This window comes from Papaver somniferum, chromosome 8 (genome assembly GCF_003573695.1).
Source record: "Papaver somniferum cultivar HN1 chromosome 8, ASM357369v1, whole genome shotgun sequence".
NCBI lineage: Eukaryota > Viridiplantae > Streptophyta > Magnoliopsida > Ranunculales > Papaveraceae > Papaver > Papaver somniferum.
The window spans coordinates 102,188,866-102,208,192 of NC_039365.1; the positions used below are offsets into that span (position 1 = coordinate 102,188,866).

The window sequence follows — 19,327 nt, forward strand, 5'->3', positions numbered from 1 at the left end:
ACCCATTTGCGTACCTGTTGGTTTGAGAAATCCGGGAACCTAAGTACGCGTACCCGTTTGCGTACTGGCGTACAGGTTCATTTTCCAAAAATTTCTGCTGGGATTGAAAGTTCGCGTAGCCGTTTGCGTACTGGCGAAACCCAATCTTAGTCCAGGTATTTCAAGTATGCGTACCCGTTTGCATACTTGAATGTTAAAGTTCTAAAATCGGTTATGAACATAAACATTTATACAATAAGGAATGCAATCTTTGCAAACTGTGGCTATAATGTTCATGATTGATTCAAGTGACTCAAACCGATTTTGCTTCAATTGTGTTCTTGTATAATTCTATGAGAATATAACAATTGAACAACTCTTTAACTAGTTTCATTTGAGTCATTTGAACTAGTTATGGTTAAGATGAATAAGGTTGATACGAGAGTAATCATATGGCTAACCTTGATAAACTATTTGTGAACCAACATGGTGTACACGTTTGGGTACGGTTACTTAAACCTAAATGAGGGTACAATTCATTTGTGTGTAACAAGATAAGTTTGATCTAACGGTTGAAAGATATTAGCTTGGTTAAATCAGGTTTTTCATCTAACGATAAATATTGAATTCCTTGTTACCAAGGTAACTTGGATTACAAACCCTGATTTGAAAACTATATAAAGGAGAACTCTAGCAACTGAGAAACCTAATCCCCACACCTACTGTGTGTTACTAGTTGCATAAACTAGAGTCGATTCTCCTTTAACCTTAGGTTTCTATCAAGACCCTGTAGGTTAACGACTTCAAAGACTTCATTGGGATTGTGAAGCCAGGCCCAACTATTTTCTTTGTAGTTGCGTTAATTTCTCCGATAGGCAAGATAAAAGTAATCACAAACATCTTCGTCTCATCGTTTGTGATTCCACAATATCTAGTTTCGCTAGTCGATTAAGATTATTATGAGGTGATTGATAATACTAGTTTGTTCTTCGGGAATATAAGTCCGGTTTATCAATTGGTTCATGTTCACCTTGATTTATCAAAATACGGAACACAAACTCTTGGGTATTTCTGTGGGAGACAAATTTATTCAATCTATAGACTTTTCTGTGTGAGACAAATTTGTTTATCAAGTCTTCGACTTTGGGTCGTAGCGACTCTTGGTTGTGGGTGTAATCAACTAAGGGAATGAAGTGTGTAGTATCCTATTGGGATCAGAGACGTAAGGAACAAAACTGTACCTTGAACCAGTGTGAGATTGATTAGGGTTCAACTACAGTCCAGTTCGAAGTTAATTGGTAGTAGGCTAGAGTCTGTAGCGGCTTAATACAGTTGGTGTTCAATCTGGACTAGGTCCCGGGGTTTTTCTACATTTGCGGTTTTCCTCGTTAACAAAATTATGGTGTCCGTGTTATTTATTTTCCACATTATATTTTGTTATATAATTGAAATATCATAGGTTGTACGTTAAGTTCAATCAATTAGAATATCCGACCTTGGGTTGTTGATTTAAATTTATTGACACTTGAACATTGGTCTTTGGAACCATTCAAGTTACTCCTCTTATATTCAATCGGGCTCGAAGATTTCTATTTGCTGATTGCGGATTGAATTAAATGTTAGATATATTAAACTATTTTATATACTTTAATCGAGTCTGACTGTCTAGTTGATTCTCTAGAAAGTATATTGGAGTAAGTCCTCTCAGATTGCCAAACGAATTGTTGGTTGTGGTTGTTAGACCCCCCGGTTTTTCATGTGGTACTACTTGTATGAATAAGAATGGAAACCTTTTGTTTTTTAAGAATGCCAAGAATTCTAATGGTACCTCCAGTTGCATTGCTTGTGAGAGCATGTAGAGATATCTCAATGTCAGACTGCACTGGAGATTCAACATCTTCCTCAAAAATTTCTTCCTCTTCTTCATCGTCATGTGGTTCATTATGATCAACTTGTAACACTAAAATTTTTTGTTTACTTTTACAGAATTGACATGGCCTATAAACATCATCACAATTATAACATAACCCTTAATATCTTTTCTTTTTGATTTCTTTTTGAGTGAGTCTTTTGATGGATGGGATTGTTGGGTTTGGTTTTGAATGAGGAGTGAAAAAGATTTTGGAGTTAAAGGTGCATATTTGGGTGTGTTAGGTGAACTTATGATAGGCTTAGGTGGAAAATTGGAAGATGAAAACTGTTTATTGGTATTGAAAGACTTGCTGAAAGATTTAGAGAATGGTATAGTGGCTTGGTATTACAGTGATGCAAGTGACGCATAATGATGACGCATTACAGAGTTGCAGTCCAAGTCAGTATAGCCGTAATGGCGCATCACGGAGCCATAATAGCGGTATACGGTATAGACTATCAAGTGCCAAGAATGGCATAACCTCGCAGGGCCAATGAAGTGCAAGTGCATCACTTTATTGTAAAGACATTTGGCTAAGGAATGAAGTTATTGACCGACACAATGGAGCTTAGATTAAGGCAAAGGCAAGACCAGGCCAAAGTTGCAAGATGCAACATTCAACACACGAGTTGGCATGTGGCATGTTGGCATGTCCATGGAATTGAGTTAGCCCAAACTCAAGGATGATGCAAGCAAGTGGAATAGACTAAAAGTTAGTCTATGCATTAGTTCCAAGCAGGGCCAAAACCTTGGAAAAGTGCAAACAAGTTGGTAATGCAAGAGTGGCATTGCCATTGTCATGCAAGTTGTCATAGTGAAGCATACGACGCCAAGAGTAACTAGAGTGAGTTTAAGGAGTTGGCATTGGTGATGAAAGCATAAGGATGGTACGTGCATGAGCTTAGCGCAAGAATTTGGCAGTGCCAAGGTGTCTGGCATCATTTTAAGGCCAAAGTCCAGTATGGCGCAACAAGTGGCAAAATACAGCTCAAATGACGGTTATGGGTTGGTTGAGAGCTTCACAAGCATGCCAAACAAGCGAGACAAAGAGGGAACGCTTGTAAAGGGAGTTTATGATCGTGGGAGAAGGTTTCCAACTGCAAAAAGACAGGTGTTGGATGATTGGCGCGAGTTAGAGAAGAACTGGCCAGTTAACACAGTTATTGGCGGTTATGCAACTGCTCTATGGGACAGACGGCTGTCCTTGGCATGTGCATCAGTTGTGCACAGTTTTGGAAAGTAAATCTGCTGTGTAAATACTCCTAAGGCAGGGGAAATTCGGCAGGCTAGCACATGAGAGTGTGAGACTCGAATTGAGAGTGTTTTTGTAAGGTTAAGGCTTGGTTCAAGGTGAACAAGTCTGTTCAAGTCCCTAAGTGGGCAAGTTTTGTATATCTTTCCTTTGATGCAATAAAATGAGATGATTTTGTCATGTTCTAAGTGTTTTTGGTTGGCTGATTATTGTTAGCAAAGTATGGCACGAATTGAATGTATTATGTGGTACATTTGAGAAGTTTAAGCGAAGAGAAAGAAGAGTAAAGGCTTCCGCTAGTGAATTGAAGAGTTGGATGTTTGCATTGGTGCAAACTTATAAGGCTGAAGTGCAGGTGGGCGAAGTTTCATTCGCAGAACCACTGTACTGTCGGGTTACACTTTGACAGAAATATCTGGGGTGTTTGAAGGTGTGACACTACGGGTATCAGATCTGTGTTTGGTACACAGTTCAAGCGTATTTGTTGGATAATACATTGATATTTCTTTCTCTCTTAAGCTATTTTCCTGTGAGCAAGTAAGTTGTTGCATTGTATTCAGAAAGTTTGCATTATAAATGGGTTCTAATGGCATGGTGATTTACGAAGAACTACCGGGTTCGTTTGATTAACTAGAGGAGTATGGTGATCCTGGCAACATAACCATTGACATTAGTGCAGAAGGCCTTGATATTCCTGTTGTTTCTGAAGATAATGGCAGGTTGGATTTACTTGAAGGAAGAACGTTAGATTGGTTTAAAAGATTCGACGAGAGGGTAGGTGCAGTCGAGGACAAGGTGTCTGATGCAACCCTGTTGAATGGAGATACCAATGTTGAAGTGACTGAATTGAAGGGGAAATTCAGTGACATAAATACCATACTAACAAGTCATGTGATGCAGATGTCAGATGAGATGGAAGATATTCACAAGTTAATCAGTGATGGCATGTTTGTAGGGGCAAAGGTGCATGGAGAAAGCGCTAATCTTATCTCCGAACCAAGAATTTACGCTGGTTCCAGAAATGCCAGAGAAATTAAGAATTTCTTGTATGACGTTGAGGCATACTTTGAGGCGAATGGAACCGGGGAAGGACAAAAAGTAACTCTCGCAGGCAATTACCTTGGTGGTGATGCAAAGGTTTGGTGGAGAACTATGCTGCAAGAAGATGAAGCTGTTGGTTATGCCAATCCTATGTCATGGAATGGCATGAAAGATGGACTGAGATGTCAGTTCTGGCCAAGCAATGGTGCTTAGTACACAAGAGAAAGTTTACGTAGGCTAAAAATGACGGATACACCACAGGCCTAAGCTGAAAACTTCCTTGCATTAGTGCAAGAAGTACGTGGCATGAGTGAAGATGATCAAATGATCCAATTTCTGAGTGGCGCGAGTTCGGTGCTCATTGCTGAACTCAAGAGGCGTAAAATTCAGAATATCCAGATGGCTATTCAGGCGGTAAGAGAGCTTGCCAGTTGCACAACGATTGAAGATGTGCAAAGCTTTGAAGGTAAGGCCAAAGGAAATGAAAAATTTGTTGGCAGCAAGCGTAAGCATGAACCTAAGGAAGATTAATTATTCCCTTCAGCCCGTAAGTATAGGGGATGTTTCATTTGCAAAGGTTTGCATTTCTCAAGAAGCTGTCCACTCAAGGTGCAACTCAATGCATCAGTTTGGGATGACTATGGGAGTCATTCTAGCAAGACTCGTGAAGGCCGAAGTGAAGGTTCAAGGAAGAAACCACGCAGTGAAGTTGTTGCACACTTCGACAAAGGTAGAAACTAAGCTAAGAAAAAGAAGGTGTGTTGTTGTCTCCTTTGGAAACACCTAGTGTAGAAAATGAGGCATTTTCTGATCTTGTTTGGCATAGTTTTAGTTTGTTGGTTGTTGAAAACTCTGTGTGTATAGTTTGGTAGTACAAACTTTTATTTGAGTCTTCAAGTTTGTATATACTTTGCTTTGGTATAAGCAAGTAGAAGTTTTAGCTTTCCAAAAGAGATCGGCGGATCAATCATGTAATGGTACATGGTCTTTTCATGTAAGAGCAGTAATGAATAAGGGTGTTTTCGTTTATAAAGTCTTGCCTCTTTATTTACGAAGTAAAACTAGTTCATGGGAAGATACTGCGAGTATCAGACATAGCATAACGTATGCAATGACAAGATAAGTTGAAAGCTAATAAGCAAAGCATTGGACAGGGTCCTAGTTGATGCGAAAATGATATTGTTGTTTGGGGATTGCAATATATCACGATGGCAGATGGGCGGCGACAGTGCAAGCAATGCAGCAAGTTAGAAATCATTTCATCAGCAAGCATGAGTTGGGTATAACTCATGGCCTAGAGAAAGATGCACACTCTTTCCAGGAAACATGCAATGCAGTTCAAAGAAATAGTTGGAGACCTATTGGCTTTAGAGGCTACGCATATGGACAACTAAAGGGTTAGCTAAGTTATGTCCAAGAGATAGTTAGTCACAGTTATGGAGATGGGCTGTGCAACTCAATAGTTTTGCTTCAGTGGGTTAAGCAAGGTAAAACTTGCAAGTTCAGTTCGGATATGCAACATGGCATAAGTATAAAGAGTGTATACTTAGTGGCCAAATCCATAGAAATGAGTTCTTGGATGGTGTTGGCACGAACAGAGTTTGGCAAGGCATGAAGTGGCATATGTGGGTATTCTGTGCGTGAGAAACCTCTATACACTTTGTGACATGTTTAACGAAGAGGCGAGTAGGAAAACAGTCCAAAGGCGGGTTGCCAGCAAAACTGATTGAAAATGAAGCCAAGTCATATATAAGTCCTTGTTATGTTGAGTAAAAGGCAAAGTCGGGAGACGAAAGGCTATAGCAATAATCGTAGTGCTCAAGTTGAGAAGAATCATTCTGTGCATACACTTAGGCGTAAATGATTCGAGGCGAAATTCAGGCCAAATTTGGAGGAATTGGCAAAGGAAGAATTTCAGGTTGTATTTGGGTATTGATGCATGATTTGGGTGGCAGCTGAAGCGTAGTGCACAACGTTAATGTGTGGCTCAAATAGATGGGATCAATGGCAAAGCAGTAAAGCTAAGTGATGCGGATGCAATCAGAGGGGACCACTGGCAAGGGTTTAGCCAAAAGTAGTTGCCGATTTTCAGAAAAGGTTCTGAAAGCAGATGAAGCAAAGTTAAGACAAGTATGGTGTTCATACTGGGTTACGTTCAACGAGGACGTTGAACGGATTAGGTGGGGAGGTCTATTACGGTGATGCAAGTGACGCATAGTGATGACGCGTTACAGAGTTACATGCCAAGTCAGTATAGCCGTAATGGCGCATCACGGAGCCATAATAGCGGTATACGGTATAGACTGTCAAGTGCCAAGAATGGCATAACCTCGCAGCGCCAATGAAGTGAAAGTGCAACACTTTATTGTAAAGACATTTGGCTAAGGAATGAATCTATTGACCGACACAATGGAGCTTCATTAAGGCAAAGGCAAGACCAGGCCAAAGTTGCAAGATGCAACATGCGACATGCGAGTTGGCATGTTGGCATGTCCATGGAATTGAGTTAGCCCAAACTCAAGGACGATGCAAGGAAGTGGAATAGACTAAGAGTTAGTCTATGCATTAGTTCCAAGCAGGGCCAAAAGCTTGGACAAGTGCAAACAAGTTGGTAATGCAAGAGTGGCATTGCCATTGTCATGCAAGTTGGCATAGTGAAGCATACGACGCCAAGAGTTACTAGAGTGAGTTTAAGGAGTTGGCATGTCATGTACCTCATATGAGAGAGGAGTCCCCTTATCAATTATCGTTCTGAGTGTAGTAAAGTTTATAGTGGTGGTGTTTAGTTCATTAGTGGGTGCTAATATCACTTGTAAGGATGGTCTAGATGGAACCACCTGGAGTTGTTTTAGGCGTAGATGTTAGGGTTTGAAAGTCTATCTTTATAAGCATGTGTCTGTAACGTAGAAGGTAGCTAAGAAATCAATCAAAAAGTAAATCGTTCAATCGATTAAACCGTGTTCTCTGAACCAGGAGGCTTGATCCGTGAGGATCTTGGCGTTACTACTATCTCTATCTTATTCTTGTTGTGAATCTCATCTAGGTTCATAACAATTGGTATCATCCAGACAATTCTGTGCGTACTCTGCAATGGGGGATTTACTTTCTCAGTTGGAGGTGATTCGACTTGTAGAGAAGAGATTATCTTATATGCGGTTGGAGAAATCGAAGGTGGTGTTGGATTTAAACTTCCCCAATTGACAACAGGCTCTTCATCAAATGGATAGTTACATTTTCATCACTGAAAACCAATTTGGACTCACTCAACAAATCTATTGAATCAACTCAGCTTCAACCATCTGAAGAACCGGTAGTTGCCAAAACTGAGATTATTGAGGAGATTGTCAACCAAGAAGATGATTGTGAGTTGATTCCTTCTTATTCCATTGAAGCAGAACAAGAAGACGAAGATGAATTTGAGTTGATTCCTTCTTACTTCTTTGACGAAGAAGAAGATGTAGATACTATCGATTCCGAATTTCTCATTCCCTTGTTTTTCTTCGACGAAGAGAAAGATTGTGGAAAACTGATGAGCTTACATGTACCATCCAATAACAACCCTAATCAATTAATTTGTGAATGTTTTTACATTATTCTCAATTCTGCCCATACCCTATTTGATCGTGGCAAATATTTTGAACTTATTGGAAGGTGTTCGTATGGTGTTAAGAGAGGTTTTAAGTTATACGGTGATTTATTTGATTGTTGTTTGAATTTTTGTAATGGATTGATTATAATGACTAAATTCAATGAGAAAGTTATTTATGAGGGTATTTTAAAACTTGGGTATCAACTGGAATGGTTGTTGAGAATTCAATGGTGTTTTTATTGGTTAAAAATGAAGACAAACTTGTTGTTAGGAAGCTGTTTGATATAATGCCTGAGAGTGTAGTTCAGAATTTGAGTGGTGTTGGAGATGGTTTTCTCTTACAACTTCAGCTGGTTAAGGCGAGCTACTACTTAATAGTCGATGAATTCTTCTTCGTGATCATCGTTACTGCTCGTCGGACTTTTGATGGAGGAAAGTTGTTTGAATGCATGGGGATCAGGTACTCTTATCACAATACAAGCAGTCCATATTTCAGTTTTGGTATGCTTAATTTTAGTTTGATGGTTCCGAATGGGTTGATTTTCATTGATACTTGTGATGGCAAATCTGTTTGTGAGATAAATATAAAGGTAGGGGTATTTGCACAGTCGCATGCGAAAGTGCTGAAAATACCTTTGGAGGAGTTTGATTATCTTCTGATGCTTCTTTCACTTCCTACAATTGTGAAAAGTTACTTCTATTTCTCGAGAATAAGTTTCTTTTTGCTCTCTCTTCTGCTCATAAATGAAGTGTATGGAAGCCGTATAATCTGTGAGAGATGACTTATATCTCTATTAAACTGCTTGATGTGGATTGAGTACCTGAGGTGGAAATTCAAATTGTTCCCACATGGTTTATGGAGTTCGAATGATGGTGTTTGTAAGTATCTTTATCTTGTTTATAGTAAGCCATTATTAGATTGTGGGAAGGAGTTCAAATTCAGTATATGGAATTCATATGTTGTTAAATGCGACACACTTGGGTGTGTTTTTAATTGTTATGTCTGTTTGAAATGGTGGGATGATTATGTGACATAACCTATTCATGAGCTTGTTTTCAAACAGGGGTACTCATTAGAATTTCTGTTTGAGGGATCGAATGAGTTTTTCCAGAGAAAAGGGTTAGGAATCTTGATGCTTGCAAGTGGTGTGATGAAATGCTACATCAAATTATTGTTCTCTGAACTAATCTGATTGAGCAAATGACAAGACATAGTGGGTTTGGCCAAGCAAATAATCTGCAGGTTGCTTAATAGTTGGTTGAAGATATCAATTTTTTCACTACAGTAGTTAAGGCTCAGAAGAGTTCAGTTACAGCCAGTTCAAACTCAATCCAGAATCGACTGCTAGAAATTCAACATAAGTATTAACTGTTGGAGATGTGGAGAGAAGCAATTGTTCTTTTACAATCGAAGTGTAGTTTGATTGATAAAATGGAAGTTTATTCTCTTAGATCTTGTGTCCTTCCACTCGATACTTCAATATTATTTCATCTGGTTTTGTTGTTTCACAGATATCCTGAACTTTGCAGGGGTAACACATTAAGGGTTGTCGATACTATAGAAGTTCATGTGCAACAGATCCGTGGGAAGGAGTTTACATATATCTTAATACCCATGTTCTCAGCAGTCGGGGATGGGTTGCTTAGTAAAGAGAGCGAAGCTTTCACTCAACTGCCTAAGATACATCATAGTGGGAGTGAAGTCTTGAATGTATTAGCTGGGTATCGTAATGGTATTATTCCACAACTCTTGGAGGAACTGAGTGTCTTCACCACTAAAGACATGATAGTACGAGAGAAATAAAAGGGTGTCAACTATACTCTGTTAACGAGAGCATTACAAAAATTCCTTGGGAGTTTCCATGGACCTCTCATATTCCATCTGAGATTACTGAATAACTCGGAAGCTGAGCCGCAAATTGCAGCATTTTTCATGAGCAAGCAAAATTTGTACTTGGATACTCCATCGAGAGTTCATGTTATGTGCTAATTTCTCTTGTCTCCATCTTTTATTAGTCCAGCTATACCACCTGGGTCTCTATGCATCGAGAAGTTCAGTCTACTGGTGGATCTTAAGGGAAAACCTAAACCGAGGGTCATTCACAATATAAATGTGCTGATGTTGAGGATCTATTTGAGGTGGACTATTTCAGCAAATTCTGAGGCTCAAGTTTATTGTGTCTACTCACTTATCAAGGAACTTTATCCTTCCACTTTTCTTATACTTCTCACATGTGTGGTGATGATTTATACTACCAAGAGTAAACAGACAAAGGTTCGCCCGGGGATTACAGCCAAGTATGTTAATCAGAGTCAGTTTCTGATAGCTCAACAAGAGGTGAAGAAGCTACACCATTCAATTATAGGTAACAACAAGACTGTTTTGGAATGGTTTTTTGTTTGATTACATATCCGACTGGGGGTCATGAAGATACTCCACATCTTTACCTTGCGAGAATGAGCACAAGGAAGTATCCACTGTTGTCCTTTAACGGAGGGGATAGACTCATGTTTGATCATTACATTACGCAGGAAAATAAGGAGTTGATGGATAGATTGGGAGTTGGAGTTCTTACAGACCTTAACGGTGACTTCTTTAACCTTGAGACTAAATGTTTGCTATGGGCGATTCAAATTGTCAATATGCTGCTATGTGTGGATTACTGGAAGGGGGAATTCAGTTTGTGGAGTGTAAGAAGTTTGGCGGCGTAGGCGAAGTTTTGTTTCATTAGCTTGGCTATTCATGGTGCTACAAAGGCAGTGACAACACGTCATCATGTACCTCATATGAGAGAGGAGTTCCCCATACCTTACTTGACACAAAGGCAGCGACAATCTTCTCCATGTCAACTTACCAAGCAATTTTTCTTAACCCTCATCCTCAAGGACAAGGATGTTCTGAAGGGGATGGTATTGTCATGTACCTCATATGATAGAGGAGTCCCCTTATCAATTATCAGTCTGAGTGTAGTAAAGTTTATAGTGGTGGTGTTTAGTTCATTAGTGGGTGCTAATATCACTTGTAAGGATGGTCTAGATGGAACCACCTGGAGTTGTTTTAGGCGTAGATATTAGGGTCTGAAAGTCTATCTTTATAAGCATGTGTCTGTAATGTAGAAGGTAGCTAAGAAATCAATCAAAAAGTAAATCGTTCAATCGATTAAATCGTGTTCTTAGAACCGGGAGGCTTGATCCGGGAGGATCTTGGCGTTACTACTATCTCTATCTTATTCTTGTTGTGAATCTCATCTAGGTTCATAACATGGCATTGGTGATGAAAGCATAAGGATGGTACATGCATGAGCTTAAAGCAAGAATTTGGCAGTGCCAAGGTGGCTGGCATCAGTTTAAGTCCAAATTCCAGTATGGTGCAACAAGTGGCGCAATACAGCTCAAGTGACGGTTATGGGTTGGTTGAGAGCTTCACAAGCATGCCAAACACGCGAGACAAAGAGGGAACATTTGTAAAGGGAGTTTATGATCGTGGGAGAAGGTTGTCAACTGCAAAAAGACAGGTGTTGGATGAATGGCGCGAGTTAGAGAAAAACTTGCCAGTTAGCACAGGTATTGGCGGTTATGCAACTGCTCCATGGGACAAATGGCTGTCCCTGGCGTGTGCATCAGTTGTGCACGGTTTTGGCAAGTAAAGCTGCTGTATAAATACTTCTAAGGCAGGGGAAATTCGGAAGGCTAGCACATGAGAGTGTGAGACTCGAATTGAGAGTGTTTTTGTAAGGTTAAGGCTTGGTTCAAGGTGGACAAGTCTGTGCAAGTCCCTAAGTGGGCAAGTTTTGTATATCTTCCCTTTTATGCAATAAAATGAGATGATTGTGTCATGTTCTAAGTGTTTTTGGTTGGCTGATTATTATTAGCAAAGTATGGCACGAATTGAATGTATTACGGGGTACATTTGAGAAGTTTAAGCAAAGAGAAAGAAGAGTAAAGGTTTCCGCTAGTGAATTGAAGAGTTGGCTGTTTGCATTCGTGCAAACTTATAAGGCTGAAGTGCAGGTGGGCGAAGTTTCGTTCGCAGAACCACTGTACTGTCGGGTTACACTTTCACAGAAAATATCTGGGGTGTTTGAAGGTGTGACACTTGGGCAGATAAAGTGTATTTTTGTACTTGTAATCTAGCTAAGGAAAAAGCTTGTGTTAGTGTAGTAGGATAGAACATAACCACAAATCTACACATTTCTAATTTCAGTCCACTGATTAAGCTCATGATAAAATAAGCTTCAGTCAAAGAGGGGTTCATATTAAGCGTTAATGCTCTTAGAGACTCAAACTCTTCCTAATAATCATCAACATAAAAACTTTGTACTAATTTATTAAAGCTACCCACAAAGTTTTCTTCAATTGGATTTTCAAATCGAGCACAAATATGTGTAGCTAAGTCATGATATGTTATACAATGTTTATTAACTTGAAAAATAAAAATCATTTTTCAACCTTACTCTCAAGATGTATTGCTGCAATATCTACCTTCTTATGTTCCTCAATGCTATTAATCTGAAAATATCTCTCACTTTTTTGGATCCATCTTTTAAGATTATCCCCATCAAACCTAGGAAGTCAAGTTTTTGTACGCGATGAGGTTAGTAATGAACACCATTCTGTGGGTTATGAAAAAAACTCTGGCTAGTAACATTCTCTATATGAAATCCATTGTCCCTTTCTGGACTATGTTGGTTGTTGCTAGGTATATCCGAAAGCCTTAAAAGTGAAATGAGTTAATCTTAGATGAGAGATCTGTTGATAACGTAGCGAAGTCAGATCTGAGTTGATTGATTTCAATTGTGCGTTTTTCAACATCCTCTTGAAAATCTTCGAACGTCGTCAGATTTTTTCTCTCGAAGCGATCTGAGGCTAATTGTTATATTACTATAATAATTAAACAGTCAGGATAATGAAAATGATAAAAAAGAACCTTTCAGATCCAAGGATTCGAGCCAAATCCGAGTTCTACGAACGCAGCCGAATGGTTTCTAATTTCATAATTTCCGGATCATAGATTTCAGATAATCATTAACCCTAATACCACTCACTGAATTACAGACGCGTGTTATACATCGAACGGAAACACAATTATCTATGTAACATCCTAACAGTATTGATGGGGCGCTCTAATATTACCACTACATGCAGATTATTGGTAATCCCGACTGGGAAGATCACAACAACGTGAATCAAGAATTTTTTAGCTACGGAGAAATAAGAAAAAAAAAAAGACGTTAGATGATTAATCGTCATAGTGCGATAATAAAAGACTATTCCTTTTCTTTTTCCGTTTAAATCACCTTATATTTTGGAATTTTTTTTTTCTCTTCAATAGTCATAATAAATTGCTCAATGATTAAAACGGGCGTGATTATGCGTTGTGAAACCAAGAATCTGAAAATAGAAGAAAGATGATAGGAGAAGTTTCATGGTTTATGTCTCACAAATGGCATCGTAGTAAATAAAATTGATTTATAACACTTCCTTCCGAGAAAAAAATAAAATAAAAATGAATGACACACGTGTTACACACCAGCTATTGTTGTACATGGAGAAAAGGGCCGGGGAGTTTTCAGTAATTCTGTTGTCCGCACTTGACCTCTTTTCTTTGCTGCTGTTTGTAATAACTTCGACAAACCAAGAGACACAAAATCAAAAATCACAGACAAATTGTTAATCGAAAAGGAAAACATTCCAGGTCTCATTCTCTCCCTTAGAATCAATTTTTTTTATATCAATACTAAAATCCGCACTTGATTTTTATGGAATCGGAATTAGAAACAGTTCTTCTCTACTCAACTGATCTGTATTAGGAAGGTTTTGATTGCTGTGAAATTTCGTTTTTCTTGCATGAAATTTTAAAATAAAAATGAAAGTTCCCTCCAAACTCTGTAGAGAGTAGGAAGAAATTTGAATTTTGCCATACATGAATGTTATTTTTGTAGTTTAAATTGCACATGAGTTAGGTTTTCATTTCAGGAATTCTTTTAAGGTTCGACTTTGTTTGGAAAATTTGCTGGAAAGTGCAAGTGGAATTCACAAAAGTAATGTTTAGATCTTTGTGGAGATTTATTTGGATTTTGTAAATCTTGATAATAGTTCTGATTATTTGGTTTCACGTAGAAATATTCATTGTTTATATTGTACCGTATCATTTTCATTTTTGTTCATTTTTTATGTATAATTTAGCGTAATTTCCTTTTGTGATTAGGTACATTTTGTTACGTCAAGGGTGGGGTTCTGAAGCAGACTGGCGCGGACACATACTCAGTCTACTATTCTGTGTTAGTTCATACTCCACACATTCGATCGAAGTTTTTGTGGTTATTTTATCGTTAATTTCTCTCTTATATGTGAGTAGTAGTTGTCAATTCCAATTATTCCTTGATTTGATGTTAGATGAATTACTGCTTCAACATTACTTAAACTACGTGATTGTGTTAGTTTTCCCTACATTAAAATACAAGATTTTCCTAGGTGACCTTGACGATTTTTATTTTCAGATTGGAAGTCTGAAAATAGAGAGATTAGTGGAAGTGGTGAATGAGCAAATTGAGTCAGGGATCTTTGCGATTATGTTGTATCAGGACACTATGTCTAAAAGTCAATCAAATGCAACAACCGCTTTGTCAAATCCATGCCGTTGCCAAATTAACAGCTACACATTTCGACACTTTTGCTTCAAATCGACTATTAAATGATTTAGGTAAATCTGGTCGGGTGGATGAAGCTCGTCACTTGTTCGACAAAATGTCTGACAAAGACGAGTTCACGTGGAATACAATGATTTCTGCTTATGCCAGATCAGATCGCCTGATTGAGGCAAAACAACTCTTAAGTGAAACTCCACACCCTAGTTCAATTGCTTGGTCATCCCTGATCTCTGGATATTCACATCAGGGATGTGGAACAGAAGCTTTTAGGTTATTCTGGCTAATGCAGCTCGAAGGATTAAGACCCAATCAATACACACTAGGTAGTGCTCTTCGTGCTTGTTCCATCTCTGCTTTGTTACAGAGAGGGCAGCAAATTCATGCCCACGCTATAAAAACTCAATTTGATTTGAACCTTTTCGTTGTCACTGGCTTAGTTGATATGTATGCGAAATGCAAGCAGATTTCAGAAGCCGAATATTTGTTCCACATGATACTGGATAACAATAATCTTGTATTATGGAATACCATGATTACCGGGTACTCACAGAACGGTTATGGACTACAAGCAATGGAGTGTTTTCGTGATATGAAATCTGAAGGTATTGGAATGAATCAGTTCACATTCCCAAGTATATTGACAGCTTGTGCTGCAAATTCTGCATTTAGATTTGGTATGCAGGTTCACTGTTCCATCATTCGTAGTGGGTTCGAGTTTAATGCTTTTGTTGAGAGTTCATTAGTTGATATGTATGCAAAATGTGGGGATGTAAATTCTGCAGAAAGGGTCTTGGAGTATATGAAAGTCGATGATGTGGTTTCTTGGAACTCGTTGATCATGGGATGTGTAAGGAAAGGGTGCAATGAAGAAGCTTTATCTTTATTTAAAAAGATGCATCAAAGGCAGATGAAGATTGACCATTTTACTTACCCGTCTGTTTTGTATGCGTTAGCTTCCATTTTTTATTTAGAAACTGCCGGATCTGTTCATTGCTTAACTATAAAAACTGGTTTTGGTAACTATAAATTAGTGGGCAATGCTCTTGTTGATATGTACGCAAAATGTGGTAGCTTATATTGTGCTTCTAGGGTTTTCCTTAGTATGGGTGACCGAGATGTGGTTTCATGGACATCCCTGATCTCTGGTCATGCTCGCCATGGATTTTATGAAGAGGCACTTAAACTTTACTATGAAATGAGAGGCACAGAAATTGAACCTGATCTTTTTGTCATTGCAAGCGTTTTCAGTGCCTGTGCAGAGTTAACTTGCTTAGAATTTGGAAAACAAGTGCATGGTAACCTCGTTAGAAGTGGTCTTGGTTCATCTCTATCAGTAGGTAATTCATTGGTGACAATGTACGCAAAATGTGGATGTCTGGATGATGCAAATCTGGTTTTTGGTATGATGCATTTAAAAGATGTGGTTTCTTGGACGGCTTTGATTGTTGGGTTCGCACAAAATGGAAGGGGAAAAGACTCTCTACAGCTTTATAATCAGATGATCCTGAGTGGGAGCGAACTGATTATGTTACTTTTGTAGGTCTGTTATTTGCATGCAGCCATGCAGGTCTTGTTGACGAGGGTCTCCTTTACTTTGAATCTATGGAAATGGTTCACGGTATTAAACGGGGGGGTGTACATTACGCTTGTATGATTGATCTTCTTGGGCGTTCTGGAAAAATTGATAAAGCTGTGGAGTTGCTGAATCAAATGCCTTTTCAACCAGATGCAACTGTGTGGAAAGCACTACTTGCAGCTTGTAGATCTCACGGTAAATTAGAAGTGGCAGTTTGGGCTGCTGAAAGCCTCTTCGAATTGGAACCTAAAAATGCCGTTGCATATGTTCAATTGGCCAATATGTACTCAGCAGCTGGTAGATGGGTTGATGCTGGGAGAATTCGTAGTTTAATGAAATCAAGAGGGGTCAAAAAGGAACCTGGATATAGTTGGATGGAAGTGAATGACAGAGTTCATGTTTTCATGATTGAAGATAGGAATCACCCAAGGAAGGCCGATATTTATTTGAAACTTGAAGAGATGATGATCTTGATAAAGGAAGCTGGGTACGTTCCAGATATGAACTTTGCGCTACATGACATGGATGAAGATGGAAAGGAACTTGGTCTTAGCTACCACAGTGAAAAATTGGCCGTTGCTTTTGGGCTTCTTAGTATCCCCCTGGAGCACCGATCAGAATTTATAAGAACCTCCGCGTCTGTGGGGACTGCCACAATGCTATGAAGTTTATTTCAGAGGTCTTTCAGAGACGTGTTATCTTGAGAGGTGCAAATTGCTTTCATCACTTCAGTGAGGGAAAATGCTCTTGCAAGGATTATTGGTAGACTTGTTGAGCTTTTAAGTGTATTTTCATGTAAAGTCTTCCACTAAGGAGTGTGAAATGATAGGTAATTGAAGCATACTTCCTTGGAACTTAATCTAGATGATAAGAGAGATCAATGGCCTGTGGAATTTGAAAGTTGAGTGCAACTTTTTAATGTTTAAATTGGAAATGTTACACACAGGGGCTAAAGTTGCACATCGTCAAGTGTGTTAAGTATGTTCTCTGCCTGTGAGTTTCAATCGAGGTGCATGAAAATGAACAGAGGACATAAACAAGAGAATAATGAAATATCTCGAGATCGGTCTTGGTGATCCAGGGAATCCAAGTGCTATGTGGTGGCTCAGAATCCTGATACCATATATTACTGTATGAATTGGACATCTATAAGAGTTAATGGAGGTGGAAGTAGACCTGACAGAGTTCTATAATGATGCTGTGAACCCATTTAGACAGGATGACTGAAATCACTTGAAAAATGAGTGATCTTTTTTCCTTAACAACTTAACCTTTTTTTGTCAAAAAGTTTAATAAAAATAGTATTTAAGGTTTTGCATGTATATGTATACCTTAGAGTTATGGAAATTTTGGTTACTTGTCCGCCATCATTACTGCAGTTATGTTAGAATTCTATTGGGTTTCTTTAGTCAGTGTGATCAGTAGTTGTTTGTACGAGGAGTTTAATTCCATTAAGCATTTCATTTTACCTTTCAGCTTTGTGAAATCAGCAATAAGGGATGGAAGATCTCTCTGGAGGTTTTTTCTGACACATCTTTGTATTACTTCTTCTCAGAATTTTGGAAGAGATGGAAGAAAACAGCTCAACAGTAAGGAGATGGGAGGATATGGAAATTGATGTCCTGGTGAGGATATTCAAGTCGTTCAACATTATTGAGTTGACTGCAGGGATCTCTCGAGTCTGCAGCTCATGGCGCTTGGCTTGTTGTGATCCTGTCCTTTGGAGGACCCTTGATCTTCGTATGCTACAATCACACTTCATCCAGATTCCATCGGCACCATATGTTTGGGTGGGTGAGAAGTCTGATCAAACATTCATGAGAGTTTTGAAGATTGCTTTGGGTCTTAGCCGCGGAAGTGTAACTGTCTTAATGTTTCACTTCAATACTTACCCAAATGACAGTCAGTTGATCTATGCTGCCGAAAGGTAATGCACTTTCAAGCCAGTTTGATTTAATCAAGTTTTAAAGTCTTTTGATAGTTTTTAGTATGATATCATCTTTGACATAATGAATTGAGACTTAATTGTAATTTGTATAGGTGTCCACGGCTCAAACGGCTTGTCTTACCAGCTTGGAATAGAATTACCAAAGTCGCTATCTGCAAAGCAGTTAACCAGTGGGAAGAGCTCGAATCTTTGACGATGCCGACGATTGCAAATCCTCCTTACATTATGGAGGCAATTGGTGCTAACTGCAAAAACTTCAGCCAACTCAAGGTTATGGGTCCCTGCAATATTCTTTTTGCGTCAAGTATAGTAACTTTTCTCCCAAAGCTAAGGGTATTGAGCCTTCGATGTGTGAAGTTGCATAAAGAAGCATTGGTGCATCTCTTGGACTCCCTGGAACACTTGGAGGTACTCAACATTTCTCACTGTCTTTTAGTAGAAGCTCCTCCATCACCTGCCTCAGTAAAAGTTTTCAGGGAGCTCGACGATTCAATCCTTGAAAAGGCTTCACGTTTGCGAGAATTCTTAACTTGCCAGGATAACTCGTGCACCCTTTGCGCCAGAACAATTAAGGATGATGGTATGTTAAGGTGGTATAAGTATGAGGAAGGGTTGTGGTGTACTGATGAGGTAAGCTCCTTTGCTCTCTGATATGTGCCTTGAGATTCGGGAGGGGCATAGATCTGGACCAGTATGCTGAGTAGAGTAGATTATTCCAGTATTCGCGAATCTTATTCAGCCTCTTAGGGTGAGGGTATGGACAGCTTTCTCTTCTGCCTGATGGGAAATCAGGGGAGAAAGCGCATCTGAATGAGAAATAGATGATCCCATTAGTAGTATAATAATAATAAATATGATTAACCTTTTTTTCTATGTTTGTTGCCTATGGATAGAATTTGTATCCTGTTCCTGAACTTCTTGAAGAAGCAGATATAATTGCTAGGTTTAATTCCGATCTTTTTTCTTTGTTCTTTTTTCTTTCTTCTTTCCGGAAACCATTCCATATGAACGAAAAAATAAAACGTGAACAACAGGTTTCGAACCTGCGCGGGCAGACCAAGCAACAGCGGTGACTAAAACCAAGATCGAATTTCACAGCATCCATTACATTCATCTACCCAGACTCCCAAATTCGTAGATACTTTTCTAAGAGCACTCGTCCATGGCGTTCAGCCGCGAACCCTCATTGAGCCACTAAAGGTTAACCCATTTGCTAGGTGCCACATCTCGGGGGAAGTGGCGGTGTCGATCACAAAGTATGTCCTACTCTTTAAATGCTGACATGACATGACGTATAATTATTTTTTTTCTCTTAATTTAATTACCTACTTTTTTTCAAAAAATATAACGGTATAATTTTGTTTTTTTCTTATTATTTTC

The 19,327-nt window shown here is 38.9% G+C and overlaps 1 protein-coding gene and 1 pseudogene across 3 annotated transcripts; both read left to right on the forward strand.

Moving 5' to 3' along the window:
* The first annotated feature begins 13,767 nt into the window (after nt 1-13,767).
* LOC113302359 (F-box/LRR-repeat protein At3g48880-like) lies at nt 13,768-18,901 on the forward strand. Of its 3 annotated transcripts, XM_026551272.1 has the most exons (4): nt 13,768-13,814; nt 13,982-14,054; nt 17,555-17,926; nt 18,040-18,901. In XM_026551272.1, exons 3-4 carry the CDS (start codon nt 17,568-17,570, stop codon nt 18,596-18,598), a joined length of 918 nt encoding a protein of 305 aa, XP_026407057.1. In that variant the 5' UTR covers nt 13,768-13,814; nt 13,982-14,054; nt 17,555-17,567; the 3' UTR covers nt 18,599-18,901. The 3 variants fall into 3 exon arrangements, with proteins under 3 accessions (XP_026407057.1, XP_026407056.1, XP_026407058.1); XM_026551271.1 differs by lacking the exon at nt 13,768-13,814 and having other exon boundaries at nt 13,984-14,123; XM_026551273.1 differs by lacking the exons at nt 13,768-13,814; nt 13,982-14,054 and adding an exon at nt 16,737-16,828.
* LOC113302358 lies at nt 13,989-17,668 on the forward strand (annotated as a pseudogene).
* Nucleotides 18,902-19,327: the final 426 nt, after the last annotated feature.

Coding starts and splice junctions, on each gene's coding strand:
- LOC113302359 (XM_026551272.1), top strand. CDS start 17,568: ATGGAAGAAAACAGCTCAACAGTAAGGAGATGGGAGGATATGGAAATT. Junction 17,927..18,039: donor TTGATCTATGCTGCCGAAAG/GTAATGCACTTT, acceptor TAATTTGTATAG/GTGTCCACGGCTCAAACGGC.